The sequence below is a fragment of the Schistocerca gregaria genome, chromosome 10, assembly GCF_023897955.1.
Source record: "Schistocerca gregaria isolate iqSchGreg1 chromosome 10, iqSchGreg1.2, whole genome shotgun sequence".
NCBI lineage: Eukaryota > Metazoa > Arthropoda > Insecta > Orthoptera > Acrididae > Schistocerca > Schistocerca gregaria.
Window position 1 is genome coordinate 192,642,759 of NC_064929.1, and position 14,998 is coordinate 192,657,756.

Consider the following 14,998-nt stretch of genomic DNA (forward strand, 5'->3'; position numbering starts at 1 on the left):
AGCACAGATTCTGTGGCACAACGGATAGAGCATGTAACGATGGATAAGAAGCACGCAGGTTAAAATCTTAAAATGGACATACATTTTTAAAAGTTTTACATGAAATATGAAAATAACGTTAGAAAGAACTCATTGCAGCAGTTGTTTCGATGGTGTAATGTCTTGTATATAGCTTCACATTAATATTAGTCTGAGAAATGGACAACGCATGTTAAATGCATCTACGTTGCTTACAAATAGTTACCTTTTTTAGAAAACATTGCTGGTGTTGAAGATATCACCATACTCCGCATTAAAAAGAGATGTAGGACGATGAGCTTTTGATACAGAGAGATATAAAGAGTGTACAACATGCGTGTAACACAAACGTAGGCTGTGCTGTTTGTGAGCGTAAACTAACGTCAGTGTGTGAAGCAGACTTATATTCACCCTATGTAAGATGATGAAACTTCAAACGCTTAAGCAATAAGGATTCTAGCTGGAGAGTACGATGATTAAAAAAAACATTGTTTCTAATAAAGCAAAATAGTGTGTGGTCACGTTAACTAGAGAATATCTTTTTGAACGTGACGTGTGCGTACAGCTATTGCAAATGTTAAGCGCATGTAAATGCCAAGGACAGTACAGCAATATTTTGTTTCTGATCGATTTGGAGAAGTTTTGTAACTGTAATTTGGTTTTCATATAAGAGGACTGTGCAATAGTTTTACAAATAAGTTAAAATACGAAGTTAAAATCTTCAGGGTTATTAGGCCGCGTCATATTTCCTGTAAAATAATAGACGTTTCGACCCTTTTGCTGAGATCTTCCTCAGCATCTTCCGGTGTCTACTACTGCTAGAACACGGTGCTCTAGCACACACGATGTCCCTCGTGTGTGTTATATCGATCTACATGCAGACTATGGAACGGTACCGGCCAATATACGCCGCCCCGTTACACTGCCCAGGTGAGCCCTTCGCCTCTGCAGTAGTATACAGGAACGGGCTGCAATCGGAGATGTGTGGGAACGGCTCGCTGCCAAGCAGGTTATTTTGCTCCCCAAATAGCAAAACTCCTTTACTACTTTAAGTGTCTCATTTCCTAATCTAATTCCCTTAGCATCACCCGATTTAATTTGACTGCATTCCATTATCCTCGTTTTGCTTTTGTTGATGTTCATCTTATATCCTCCATTCAAGACACTTGTCCATTCCGTTCAACTGCTCTTCCAAGTCCTTTGCTGTCTCTGACAGAACTGCAATGTCATCGGCGAACCTCAAAGTTTTTATTTCTTCTCCATGAATTTTAATACCTACTCCAAATTTTTCTTTTGTTTCCCTTACTGCTTGTTCAATATACAGATTGAATAACATAGGAGAGAGGCTACAACCCTGTCTCACTCCCTTCCCAACCACTGCTTCCCTTTCATGCCCCTCGACTCTTATAACTGCCATCTGGTTTCTGTACAAATTGCAAATTGCCTTAATCTCCCTGTATTTTACCCCTGCCACCTTCAGAATTTGAAAGAGAGTATTCCAGTCAACATTGTCAAAAGCTTTCTCTAAGTCTACAAATGCTAGAAACGTAGGTTTGCCTTTTCTTAATCTTTCTTTTAAGATAAGTCGTAAGGTTAGTATTGCCTCGTGTGTTCCAACATTTCTACAGAATCCAAACTGATCTTCCCCGAGGTCCGCTTCTACCAGTTTCTCCATTCGTCTGTAAAGAATTCGCGTTAGTATTTTGCAGCTGTGGCTTATTAAACTGATAGTGTGGTAATTTTCACATCTGTCAACACCTGCTTTCTTTGGGATTTGAATTATTATATTCTTCTTGAAGTCTGAGGGTATTTCGCCTGTCTCATACATCTTACTCACCAGATGGTAGAGTTTTGTCATGACTGGCTCTCCAAGGCCGTCAGTAGTTCTAATGGAATGTTGTCTACTCCGGGGACCTTGTTTCGACTCAAGTCTTTCACTGCTCTGTCAAACTCTTCACGCAGTATCGTATCTCCCATTTCGTCTTCATCTACATCCTCTTCCATTTCCATAATATTGTCTTCAAGTGTATCGCTCATGTAGAAACCCTCTATATACTCCTTCCACCTTTCCGCCTTCCCTTCTTTGCTTAGAACTGGGTTTCCATCTGAGCTCTTGATATTCATACAAGTGGTTCTCTTCTCTCTCTTTAATTTTCCTGTAGGCAGTATCTATCTTACCCCTAGTGAGATAAGCCTCTACATCCTTGCATTTGTCCTCTAGCCATCCCTGCCTAGCCATTTTGCACTTCCTATCGATCTCGTTTTTGAGACGTTTGTATTCCTTTTTACCTGCTTCGTTTACTGCGGTTTTTATATTTCCTCCTTTGATCAATTAAATTTAATATTTCTTCTGTTACCCAACGTTTTCTACTCGCCCTCGTCTTTTTACCTACTTGATCGTCTGCTGCCTTCACTACTTCATCCCTCAAAGCTACCCATTCTTCTTCTACTGTATTTCTGTCTCCCATTCCTGTCAATTTTTCCCTTATGCTCTCCCTGAAACTCTCTACAACCTCTGGTTCTTTCAGTCTATCCAGGTCCCATCTCCTTAATTTAGCACCTTTTTGTAGTTTCTTCAGTTTTAATCTACACGTCATAACCAATAGATTGTGGTCAGAGTCCACATCTGCCCCTGGAAATGTCTTACAATTTAAAACTTGATTCCTAAATCTCTGTCTTACCATTATGTAATCTATCTGATACCTTTTAGTATCTCCAGGATTCTTCCATGTATACAACCTTCTTTTATGATTCTTGAACCAAGTATTAGCTATGATTAAGTTATGCTCTGTGCAAAATTCTACCAGACGGCTTCCTCTTTCATTTCTTCCCCCCAATCCATATTTACCTATTATGTTTCCTTGTCTCCCTTTTCCTACTGACGAATTCCAGTCACCCATGACTATTAAATTTTAGTGTCCCTTCTCTACCTGAATAATTTCTTTTATTGTATATTTAATAAAATATGCAGCTTATGTCCGTGCGAACGTTTATTAGAGTATCATGCAAAAATTTTAAATAAATAGGTAAAGAACTTTTCGAGATTTTTAGTGACAGCATTAAACTATGGAATCTTTATATTCGCACAGGACGCAGACTAGGAAATTATGTACAGGGAATATTCATGGAATTTAGGAGCGAGAAGGCAGTACTATGCATTGCCCCTAAATGTAAGGCTTTTATTAGCCTTTGTCAGACACACAGTTTTACGCCAGTAAAGATATTAATACATGCAACAAGCGTTCGTATAGGTGCGATAATGGAGGATACAAGGCAAGTGATAGCAAGTCAGTACAAGCCTGGGACACGCAATAATCGTTAAAATCTAGCAGTTGTAAAGGAATAAGTTAGAATAAGTTTGTCTTTTGAATATTCAACTTATAGCCAATTCCTTCCCATTATGCACAAGTAGGCAAGGAAGTTCCTTTACCTCACTTCGTTTGAATCTGCTTCCTAACATTTCTGTACCACTGCCCCACAAAGAGATTAAATTCCAGCGGGCATCTCCAACAAAATTTAACACATTTAAAAAAATGAACATTCGAATTGATAAAATTACGGTCCGCGATTGTAGAAAAGTGTACAGCGTGTGGCTGTCAAGCAAAAGACCTGTGCTCAATTCCGGATTCTGCCAGGGACTTTTCGTTAGTGAGAGGACTTCAGCAGGGCCCTCACTCTCATAATGCTAAATGTGGAGCTACTTGGGCGAAAAGTATAAGAAATATATATTTCTGAGTGGTGTTTGTTTTGTGTGACATGTCCGACAGAACAGATGCTGCTCATGATGATGTGGCTGATGCAGACATTTATATGAAAAAATGGGGTTCAGCAGTTTACTCAAGAAAATGTAAGAGAATTACTTCGCATTTATAAAATTAGTATGGATCTCATCGAAACAATGAGTGTGTGCGTAGGGAGCCATTGAGGGCAACCGACCTGACCCTATTAACGTCATGAGACAAAGCTAGTCACCCCAGTGTGCACACTAAAATGAAGCCTTTACAGATGTTGCAGCAATTGATCGAGTCACTTGCTCAACTAAGCACGCACTGCCTCTATGTGAGCATAATGCAGTGGCAATGTTTATGTTTCAAGTGGTCGTTGTGAGTAACCATGGGATAACGTAAGGATGTCGCTGAGTGACAACAAGGGGCACACGTGTTTGGCCGTATAGTGTGTGAAGTTGCTGGATTTGTTGGTGTTCCGTGGCGGCTGTTCAACAAGCAGTGATGTAAGACATGTGGCCGTGAAATAACTTGTCAGAAATGAGAGGAAAACGATCCTAACTGAGAGGGACTGGAGACGCGTTTTGTGGCTCATGAATCAAAGCTGCTTCCAAAGGCAGTGAATGAAGGTCCATCCAAACCTGTTATCCAGACAAAATTGTGACAGGAATTGCATGTCGGTCACCTCACTAGAGATCATTGCTCACACAGACACAGGCAAAGGACTTGGAAGAGCAGTTGAACGGAATGGACAGTGTCTTGAAAGGAGGATATAAGATGAACATCAACAAGAGCAAATCAAGGATAATGGAATGTAGTCGAATTAAGTCTGGTGATGCTGAGGGAGTTAGATTATGAAATGAGACACTTAAAGTAGTAAAGGAGTTTTGCTATTTGGGGAGAAAAATAACTGATGATGGTCGAAGTAGAGAGGATATACAATGTAGACTGGCAATGGCAAGGAAATCGTTTCTGAAGAAGAGAAATTTGTTAACATCGAGTATAGATTTAAGTGTCAGGATGTCATTTCTGAAAGTATTCGTATGGAGTGTATATGGAAGTGAAACATGGACGATAAATAGTTTGGACAAGAAGAGAATAGAAGCTTTCGAAATGTGGTGCTACAGAAGAATGCTGAGCATTAGATGGGTAGATCACGTAACTAATGAAGAGGTATTGAATAGAAGAGGAGTTTGTGGCACAACTTGACAAGAAGAAGGGACCGGTTGGTAGGACATGTTCTGAGGCATCAAGGGATCACAAATTTAGCATTGGAGGGCAGCGTGAAGGATAAAAATCGTAGAAGGAGACCAAGAGACGAATACACTAAGCAGATTCAGAAGGATGTAGGTTGCAGTAAGTACTGGGAAATGAAGAAGCTTGTACAGGATAGAGTAGAATGGAGAGCTGCATCAAACCAGTCTCAGACTGAAGGCCACAACAACAACAACCATCAGTACTTTTTTAGAAAACGGGTCAACACGGAAATATTGTGGAGCCCATAGCGCTCAACTCACCAGCGGCTGCGCGGGGCTCTCGCCTGCTGCTGGTGACATCAGTAGAGGTGTGGGCGGCCACGACGAACAGCAGCAGCGCCGCGGCGACGGCAGCGGCAGAGAGCTGAAACACACGGGCCTCACTCTGGTGAGGTTGCTCAGGTGCAGCCCGTTCATAGCCGGTATACACACGCAACTAATGTGGCGCCACGCCACGCCATGTTCTGGGGGGGGGGGGGGGGGGGGGGGGTGACAAGCTGGGGTACCTGGCATGGGCGGCAATTTTAGGGGGCGCCAAATTCATATTCTTGAAGAAAAAATACATTGTTTGACAAAGCGCCTAGCATCTTGTGCACGTTGGTATATCGATTATTCATATGCTTTTGAAACACATCCCTGTTGGTTCTTGATCATTTCTGAACACATTATAAGTTGATTTCTGAATGCTTCATAAGTTAATTTTTGGATGTGTGCATATTGTATGTGATATCTCTGCCAGGGGAATCCCTGTCGCATCTGGAAATAAAGTTTTCTGCAGACAAAAGAGGACAGGGCTATACGAGATGAGCCAAATAAACCCGAACGGGTGAATGCCAATTGCTGTTTGTTTATGTGGTCGACTGGGTATGCGAATGGTCAGTGTTGTTATAATTATTAGCGAAATCCATAGATTCAGACTACCAGAGTGGAAATAAACGACTATGGGAACAAAAGGTAAGAAAGATTACATATTAATCTTCTCGGTGTACCCAAGACAATGAAAGTTTGACAGAAATGTTTTTCCAGATCGCTATAATACCAAGGGCCAGTTGTATAGTCCCCAGTTAGGAGGCGCTTGAGTTCTATTCTCGGAGCAGCACGGAAAACGCATTGTACAAACCGTAATAACGCCTAACGGGAGAATAAACGTGGGATAAAACTGGTAATTCTAGCAGGGTTAGTGAAGTTAACTGGAGAATAAGTTTTGACAATGGCAGGAATAGTTACAGAATTGGTGGTGACAAGATTGTTTGTTCGAATGAGGAATGAGAAGAAGAGGGGACATCAAAAATTTATAGGGGAGAATATGAAGATTCCAAATTTATATGAACATTTCTTACCATTACTTATCCATCTCATGGTTTAGAAACAGGAGTGTATGAATGAAATGTGAAACTATTTCCAAACACAAAACTTTTTGATTGTAATAGGGCTAATAGGTGTTTGATATTGGTATTTTGTCCATTATATTCAACCGTGTTATTTATGTAAATGAGATACACAAAATTACCATTTGTGGCGAAACAATCTCGTTTACTTCGCGTGTACTACAACTGCGCAATTTGCGCCCTCAGTTAATCCCCTTCGCCGTCATACTGTACGCGTCGGCAACAAATTAAACTATGCGAGCTTTCAGTGGTACGTCCATTGTTTCAGTTGAGCTTTCTATTTACTTGTACACAGTTGAGCGTGTTTACGACGTGTAGTGCGTAGCGTGTTGTGCGCCATGCCGCCCGAAAAAAGAAACATCATTCCATGAGTAGCTGACCATCCTGAAACATTTACATGCGACGGAATTATTTTATATTGTCAAGTTTGGGGGAAAAAAGTTCCGTGCAAAAAAAGTTTCAAATAGACAAGTCTTCATATCGCAGGAATGGAGAAGGAAGGACCACGACAACAACTTCTGACAACAGCAAGTTGCAGTAGCAAGGATTTTTCCGAAGGTAACCAAAAAAGTGGGTCTAACATAGACCTATGTGAAACACTCATTGTAAGCAATATTCCTCTTCACAAACTTACAAATCCTATCCGCAAGGCTTCCTGAACAAATATTGCCTAAATCAAAATATAGCGGATGAATAAAAATTGCGTAAAAATTACATACCAATAATTTACGTAAATGTTCTGGAAGAAATAACGCAATGAACTCAAGGACAGCATTACCTGGATTTCAGGTGACTAAGCTACAGACACACGGTCGCCAGATTTGGAATGAGGTATTAGAAAACTATTTCCAGAACATTCTGCAGATGAAGGTGTTTGTGTTTACTTCAGATGCTGCTCTGTATGTGATCAAAGCAGGAAAAGCCCTCCGAGTATTTTATCCCAATTTGATTCGTGAGACGTGCTTTGCCCATCGAGTACATCGCCTTGCTGAAGAAGTACGTTAACATTTTAAACAATAACCCAGGCTTTGAACCCTTGTGCTAAACTGATAGTTTTATTAATGGGACAGGTGAACTTTTACCAGAAACAATAAATTCCAACTTAACACCCAAATTCAAATACTGCCCAATTACCTCAGTTGATGTAGAACGGTCCTTTTCTGCTTATAAAAATGTTTTGAATGATCGAAGACACAATCTTACTACCGAAGATTTGGAACAGTACTCGGTCGTTCATGTATACAACAGTAGAAAAGTGTAAAATAATTGTAAATGATGCTTCGATCTAATAGTATTAATTGAAGGTGAATGCTGTTCAAAAAAAAGTCATGATTGTATTTTATTTTTTAAATAAAATATTACGGAGTTTTTGAGCATGCCCCTCTATGTGCGATATATCTCGAAATTGGTCCTGTACATATCGACTGGTCCGCTGTGACACGCTCGCATCGGATCCACTTGTTACCGATAACAATAGCAAAGAACGCAAAGCAGGAACAATTCTTGAAACACAGTATGCGTCACCATTTTGCAAATTTGCGTCCTCATAATCCCCGAAAGGACCCCTTCCTAACCTCCACCAGAAAGTACAGTATTCAGAAACTGATATCAGCGTTCTAAATGTACCGCTTTTTCGCTTTGCCGGTGCTCATCCTCGTAATTGATATGCACAGCTTCTACTTTGATATGTAATGCATGTATTTTTTAGTCATATTTGTAGGATTTTATTATGCATTTTACAAGCTCTCTAGTTCAAATGGTTCAAATGGCTCTGAGCACTATGGGACTTAACTTCTGAGGTCATCAGTCCCCTAGGACTTAAACCTAACTAACCTAGGGACATCACACACATCCATGCCTGATGCAGGATTCGAACCTGCGACCGCAGCGGTCGCGCGGTTCCAGACTGCAGCGCCTAGAACAGCACGGCCACTCCGGCCGGCCGCTCTCTAGTAATTAGGAACAAGGATAGGTGTATATTTAATAAAACTAGTAATTAGATATGTGTTAATGACATACATTTGACGAATTTTATATAAAAGATGCAGGTATTCCAAACTGAACGAAAAACAATAACAAAACCAAAGTGAAATTTGAATCAGTGGCCTATGGACTAATTCCAAATTACGCTACGCTAACGCTTCAGCTATGCACTCAGTGTACAATACCACCTTAACTTTAATAAATAAAACCCTCAGTAAACTTAAAAACCGATTTGTCTTCTGTAACATTGTGAACAATTTTCAGAACATTTTTTTTCACATCACTTTTTAATAATGTTCTATGCACATGTTTCGCTATGGAGCAGGAAGCAGTGTCAGCCATTTTCACACTACGTATTAGGAGCGTGATAATCGAGCACAACAGTACAGAGACCGTGACTGTACATGAATTTTGAATAAAAACTACATAGCTAAATTATGGTTAAGAAAAACGTTGATAGCTGTTAACAGATTAGAATATCTTAAAGTTTCATTTACCGTAACATAGTAACAAGATATCTGATGCATAAGTAGGGCCTACTTCCAAGAGTGTAACAATGCCAGTCCACATGTGCTGCAGCTGCTGACCAATAATCGCGTTTGTTTTTGTTTACATTAGGTTTATTCTTATGATGAGCAAACTATAGTGACATCTGCATCTACATGGATACTCTGCAAATCACATTTAAGTGCCTGCCAGACGGTTCATCGAACCACCTTCACAATTCTCTATTATTCAAATCTAGTATAGCACGCGGAAAGAATGAACACCTACATCTTTCCATACGAGCTCTGATTTCCCTTATTTTGTAGTGGCGATCGTTCCTCCCTATGTACGTCGGTGCTAACAAAATATTTTCGCATTCGGAGGACGCGCAACGAAAAACGCCTTTCTTTTAATGATGTACAGCCCAAATCCTGTGCCTTTTCTGTGACTCTCTCTCCTCTCCCATATTTCGCAATAATACAAAACGTGCTGCCTTTCTTTGAACTTTTTCGATGTTCTCCGTCAGTCCTATCACACACTGCGCAGCAGTATTCTGGAATAGGGCGGACAAGCGTAGTGTAGGCACTCTCCTTAGTAGGTCTGTTACATTTTCTAAGTGTCCTGCCAATGAAATGCAGTCTTTGGTCAGCCTTCCACACAACATTTTCTATGAGTTCCTTCCAATTGAAGTTGTTAGTAACTGTAATGCCTAGGTATTTAGTTGAATTTACGGGTTTGAGATTAGGCTGATTTATCGTGTAACCAAAGTTTAACGAGTTTCTTTTAGCATTCATGTGGATGACCTCACACTTTTCGTTATTTAGAATCAACTGCCACTTTTCGCACCATTCAGATATCTTTTCTAACTTCTGCAACTCACGGGACACTGGGCCGGAGAATGTACTTTATTCTCGGAACTTCGGAAAACATTCTCAGGTTTGCATGAATTAAGCGAGTCGGATAATATACTTCACCTGGGAATGTTCTCAGCTTGAGTAAGAGGGTGGGGGAGTTCCTCAACACGAAGAACATACTACGGTTTCGTACGAATAAAGCGAAAGCAGTTTCTCTCAAGTCAAGAATATTCTCAGTTTTTTGAATTGAGCTCTGTAGCATACATCGAGCTGAGAAAGTTCCTTTGAGATTAAGGTTTTTTAAAAGAAAAAAATGGCAGGTTTATGTTTCTCAGAAGGCAAAAAAGACATACGTAGCCCGAAGAAATACTGAAGAGATAAACTACAGAAGTTTATACAGGCTTTGCAATAAGAGCATTATTTGGCTGGCGAACTTATTTCCAGAAAAATCATGAAAGAAGAGGGAAGGCCCAGGTTTTCATACCAGTGTAGGAGAAGACATAGGAATATACCAGACAACTGTGTCACCGACATTTTCAGATGTTTTTCTTAATGTATTCTCACAGGATAAACAGTATTATAAATAACGGATCAGAAAAACTGATAACAGGTTTATTACAAACCTAGTGATGTTTCTCGTAACGAAACTGCTCGGTCAACCGCGCATTACTTGACGTGCGAGCCAACCATTATGCGTCACATTTGATCAAAATTATCTCGTGATCAAATTGTATTCTTAAGATTTCGTCCGCATAACGTGCTCACCTAACTTCAACAACAAAAAAGTTTTCCACGCGTCGAAAATTTGGTAACATCGGCAGAAAAAATATTTTCATAAGCTGTCAGTAATCGTCTTAATAATTTATTGCTGCACATGAAACTAAAATTGCAACGTAGTGCAAATCTTTCAGAACTCATTCACCACAATTCCATATTTGTAGACGGAATAGTTCTCCTGTTGGAGCGAGTTGACTGAAATGTATCCGGCCGCTATGACCGAGCGGTTCTAGGCGCTTCAGTCTGGAACCAGGCTGCTGCTACGGTTGCAGGTTCGAATCCTGCCTCGGGCGTGGATGTGTGTGATGTCCTTGTTAGTTAGGCTTAAGTAGTTCCAATTCTAGGGGACTGATTACCTCAGATGTTGATTTTGATGTCACCACCAGCCGCCACACTTCCTAGGTGGTAGCCTTTAAATCGGCCGCGGTCCGGTAGTATACGTCGGACCCGCGTGTCGCCACTCTTCAGAAGCCCCATAATTAGCAATCATATACAATCGCTCGCTCGACGAATAATCCGTACCAAAAGACTGAAAAGTTGCAAAGGTCACAAAAAAACACAAAAACGTAATCAGGATTAATCTGCTGACTTACAGATCCATACCACTCACGTTGATTTGCATTAGGCTTTTCGCTACATATACTGTGTTCAAACATTTTGAATCACCTCAAACGTAACGGTTTGTTGACACACAGTCAACACAGATTCAGAAAATATCATTCTTGTCAAACACAACTAGCTCTTTGCTCGCAGGAATTAATGAGTGCTATCGACAGAGAATCTCAAATTGATTCCTTATTTCTAGATTTACAGAAGGCTTTTGACACCATTTCTCAAAACAGACTTCTAATCAAATTTCGTGCATACGGAATCTGCCGCCGTTGTGCGACTGGATTAGTGATTTCCTGTCAGAAAGTCACACCTCGTAATAATTTGCGGAAAGTCGCCGAGTAAAAAAGAAGTAATATCTGGCGTTCCAAAGGGAAGTGTCACAGGCCCCCAGCTGCTCCTACTCTATATAAAAGATTTAGGAGACAATCTGAGCAATCTTCTGAGATTGTCTGCTCACGATGCTGTCAGTTACCGTCTAGTAAAGTTACCAAAACTTATTGCTAAATGCTTTAGATAAGATTTCTGTATGGTGCGAAAAGTGGCTATTGACTGTAAGTAACCAGTTACCGTCTAGTAAAGTTATCAAAACTAATTGCTAAATGCTTTAGATAAGATTTCTGTATGGTGCGAAAAGTGGCTATTGACTGTAAGTAACAAAAACTGTGAAGTCATCCACATGAGTACTAAAGGAAATTACCTAAATTTTGGTTACATGATAACAAATGTAAAGATTGTGAATTCAACTATCTTCTTATGGATTAGAATTAAGAATAAATTAAATTGGAACGATAATATAGATAATGTTATGGGGACGGAAAACCAGAGACTACGTTTTATCGGTAGAACACTTAAAAATGCAACGTGTTAAACATAACACACTCCTGGAAATTGAAATAAGAACACCGTGAATTCATTGTCCCAGGAAGGGGAAACTTTATTGACACATTCCTGGGGTCAGATACATCACATGATCACACTGACAGAACCACAGGCACATAGACACAGGCAACAGAGCATGCACAATGTCGGCACTAGTACAGTGTACATCCACCTTTCGCAGCAATGCAGGCTGCTATTCTCCCATGGAGACGATCGTAGAGATGCTGGATGTAGTCCTGTGGAACGGCTTGCCATGCCATTTCCACCTGGAACCTCAGTTGGATCAGCGTTCGTGCTGGACGTGCAGACCGCGTGAGACGACGCTTCATCCAGTCCCAAACATGCTCAAGGGGGGACAGATCCGGAGATCTTGCTGGCCAGGGTAGTTGACTTACACCTTCTAACGTTGGGTGGCACGGGATACATGCGGACGTGCATTGTCCTGTTGGAACAGCAAGTTCCCTTGCCAGTCTAGGAATGGTAGAACGATGGGTTCGATGACGGTTTGGATGTACCGTGCACTATTCAGTGTCCCCTCGACGATCACCAGAGGTGTTCGGCCAGTGTTGGAGATCGCTCCCCACACCACGATGCCGGGTGTTGGCCCTGTGTGCCTCGGTCGTATGCAGTCCTGATTGTGGCGCTCACCTGCACGGCGCCAAACACGCATACGACCATCATTGGCACCAAGGCAGAAGCGACTCTCATCACTGAAGACGACACGTCTCCATTCGTCCCTCCATTCACGCCTGTCGCGACACCACGGGAGGAGGGCTGCACGATGTTGGGGCGTGAGCGGAAGACGGCCTAAAGGTGTGCGGGACCGTAGCCCAGCTTCATGGAGACCTTTGCGAATGGTCCTCGCCGATACCCCAGGAGCAACAGTGTCCCTAATTTGCTGGGAAGTGGCGGTGCGGTCCCCTACGGCACTGCGTAGGATCCTACGGTCATGGCGTGCATCCGTGCGTCGCTGCGGTCCGGTCCCAGGTCGACGGGCACGTTCACCTTCCGCCGACCACTGGCGACAACATCGATGTACTGTGGAGACCTCACGCCCCACGTGTTGAGCAATTCGGCGGTACGTCCACCCGGCCTCCCGCATGCCCACTATACGCCCTCGCTCAAAGTCCGTCAACTGCACATACGGTTCACGTCCACGTTGTCGCGGCATGCTACCAGTGTTAAAGACTGCGATGGAGCTCCGTATGCCACGGCAAACTGGCTGACACTGACGGCGGCGGTGCACAAATGCTGCGCAGCTAGCGACATTCGACGGCCAACACCGCGGTTCCTGGTGTGTCCGCTGTGCCGTGCGTGTGATCATTGCTTGTACAGCCCTCTCGCAGTGTCCGGAGCAAGTATGGTGGGTCTGACACACCGGTGTCAATGTGTTCTTTTTTCCATTTCCAGGAGTGTACCTACACTAGGCTTGTCCGTACTCTGTAAGACTATTTGTGCGTGGAATGGAATTCTTACCAGACAGGATTAACGAAGAACGTCGAAGAGGTCCAAAGAAGAGCAGCTTGCTTAATATTATCGCGAAATAGGGAAGGCTGTCTCACGGATGTAATAAGCGAGTTGGGGTGGTAATCATTAAAACTAATGGGTTTCGTTGTGTTTTAGTCGCCAACTTTGTCCTCTGAATGAGAAAATATTTTACTGTCACCGACTTACACGGGAAGAAATGATCACCGTAATAAAATAAAATAAAACGGAAATAAGAGGTCGTAGCGCAAGATTTCATTTTTACCATGCCGTTAGAGAGTGGAACGATGGAGAAATAGTCTGAAGGTTGTTCAGACAACCCTTCGTAGGCACTTAAGTGTGAATTGCAGATGAGTTAAGTAGCTGTAGATGTAGATGCAGATGCAGATATAGGCCATTACTCAAACAGCCCACGTTTCATTCACAGGTCTTCTTCTTCTTTTTCTTCTTTAGTGTTCCAGCCTGAGGTTGGTTTACAGCAGTGCGCTGTTTCCCTCTCCTGTCTGCTTCCGCCTTCATTTCCGTGTGTGTTGTGGATACCATCTCATTCATAATCTATTGCGCTTATGAGATCCCCGGCTTTCCCTTTTCTCAATAGCTCCTTTTGATATTGTCCTTGTGATGATGTGTTTTGAAATGTGGCCGACTACTTTGTCTCTTCTTGTTTGGATGTGCCTCCACAGAGATCTGGCTTACTGTCTTCTTCACAGCAGCTCTTCATTGGTAACTCCGTCTCTCCAGCTGATCTTCACCATCCTTCTGTAGCACCGAATTATCAGGGCTTTTATCCGTCTCCTCTCTTAGTTTCCTGCTGTTCAACTTTCACAGCGATATAAGGCCACTCTCGAAACAAATGCTTTCAAGATTCCTTTCCTTATTTCCAGACTAGTGCTCATGCTAGTGAGTAAATTCTTTCTCAAATTAAATGAGGTTCTGGCCTGCCACATTCTGCTCAACGTTTCTTTCCCGCTTCTGCCATCCCTTGTGGTCCTGCTTCCCAAATAGGCAAATTTCTCTGCTACTTCTAGCTTCTTATTCTTGAAGGATCATAATCTTCTTCTGTACTGCATACCATCACTTTCTTCCGGCTGTTTATTCTCATTCCATACTGGTTACAGGAAACACTTTCTTTTGTGCTGAGGATCCTCTCTTGACCTTCTTTCGCCTATGGGGCCAGAGCGGTATCATCTGCCTACTGCAGCACGTCTATCTTTTGCCCATTACTTTTTATCCCTATGTCACTTGTTTCGCAAACATGGTCTGCGTCTTCCTTTATGTAAGCACTGAATATAATTTTTGCTTCTTGTACCTTTAAGGCTAGGCAAAGAGAAGTGCATATGTATAAATGATGTCTCTGCTAAGAGACATCAGATGCACCGTCTCCGATGTTTCGGCAGATATTTACAACTTCGATTCTCCAACGCGGAGTCGGTTCAGACAGATACTGCTCATCAAATGTTTGATGCGATACCCATTGACAACGGAAAGCGTCCGTGTGTTTCCAGTTATAAACAAAAAATTCTTAAAGCAAAATT

At 42.0% G+C, this 14,998-nt stretch overlaps 1 protein-coding gene across 1 annotated transcript in view; it reads right to left on the reverse strand.

Annotated features, from left to right (window-relative positions):
• Positions 1–14,998, reverse strand: part of LOC126293236 (mucin-19-like) — a 62,577-nt gene that overhangs the window by 16,495 nt on the left and 31,084 nt on the right. The window contains exon 2 of the mRNA XM_049986356.1: positions 5,261–5,363. Within this exon, the coding sequence (XP_049842313.1) occupies positions 5,261–5,363 (103 nt within the window). The remainder of the gene's footprint in view (positions 1–5,260; positions 5,364–14,998) is intronic.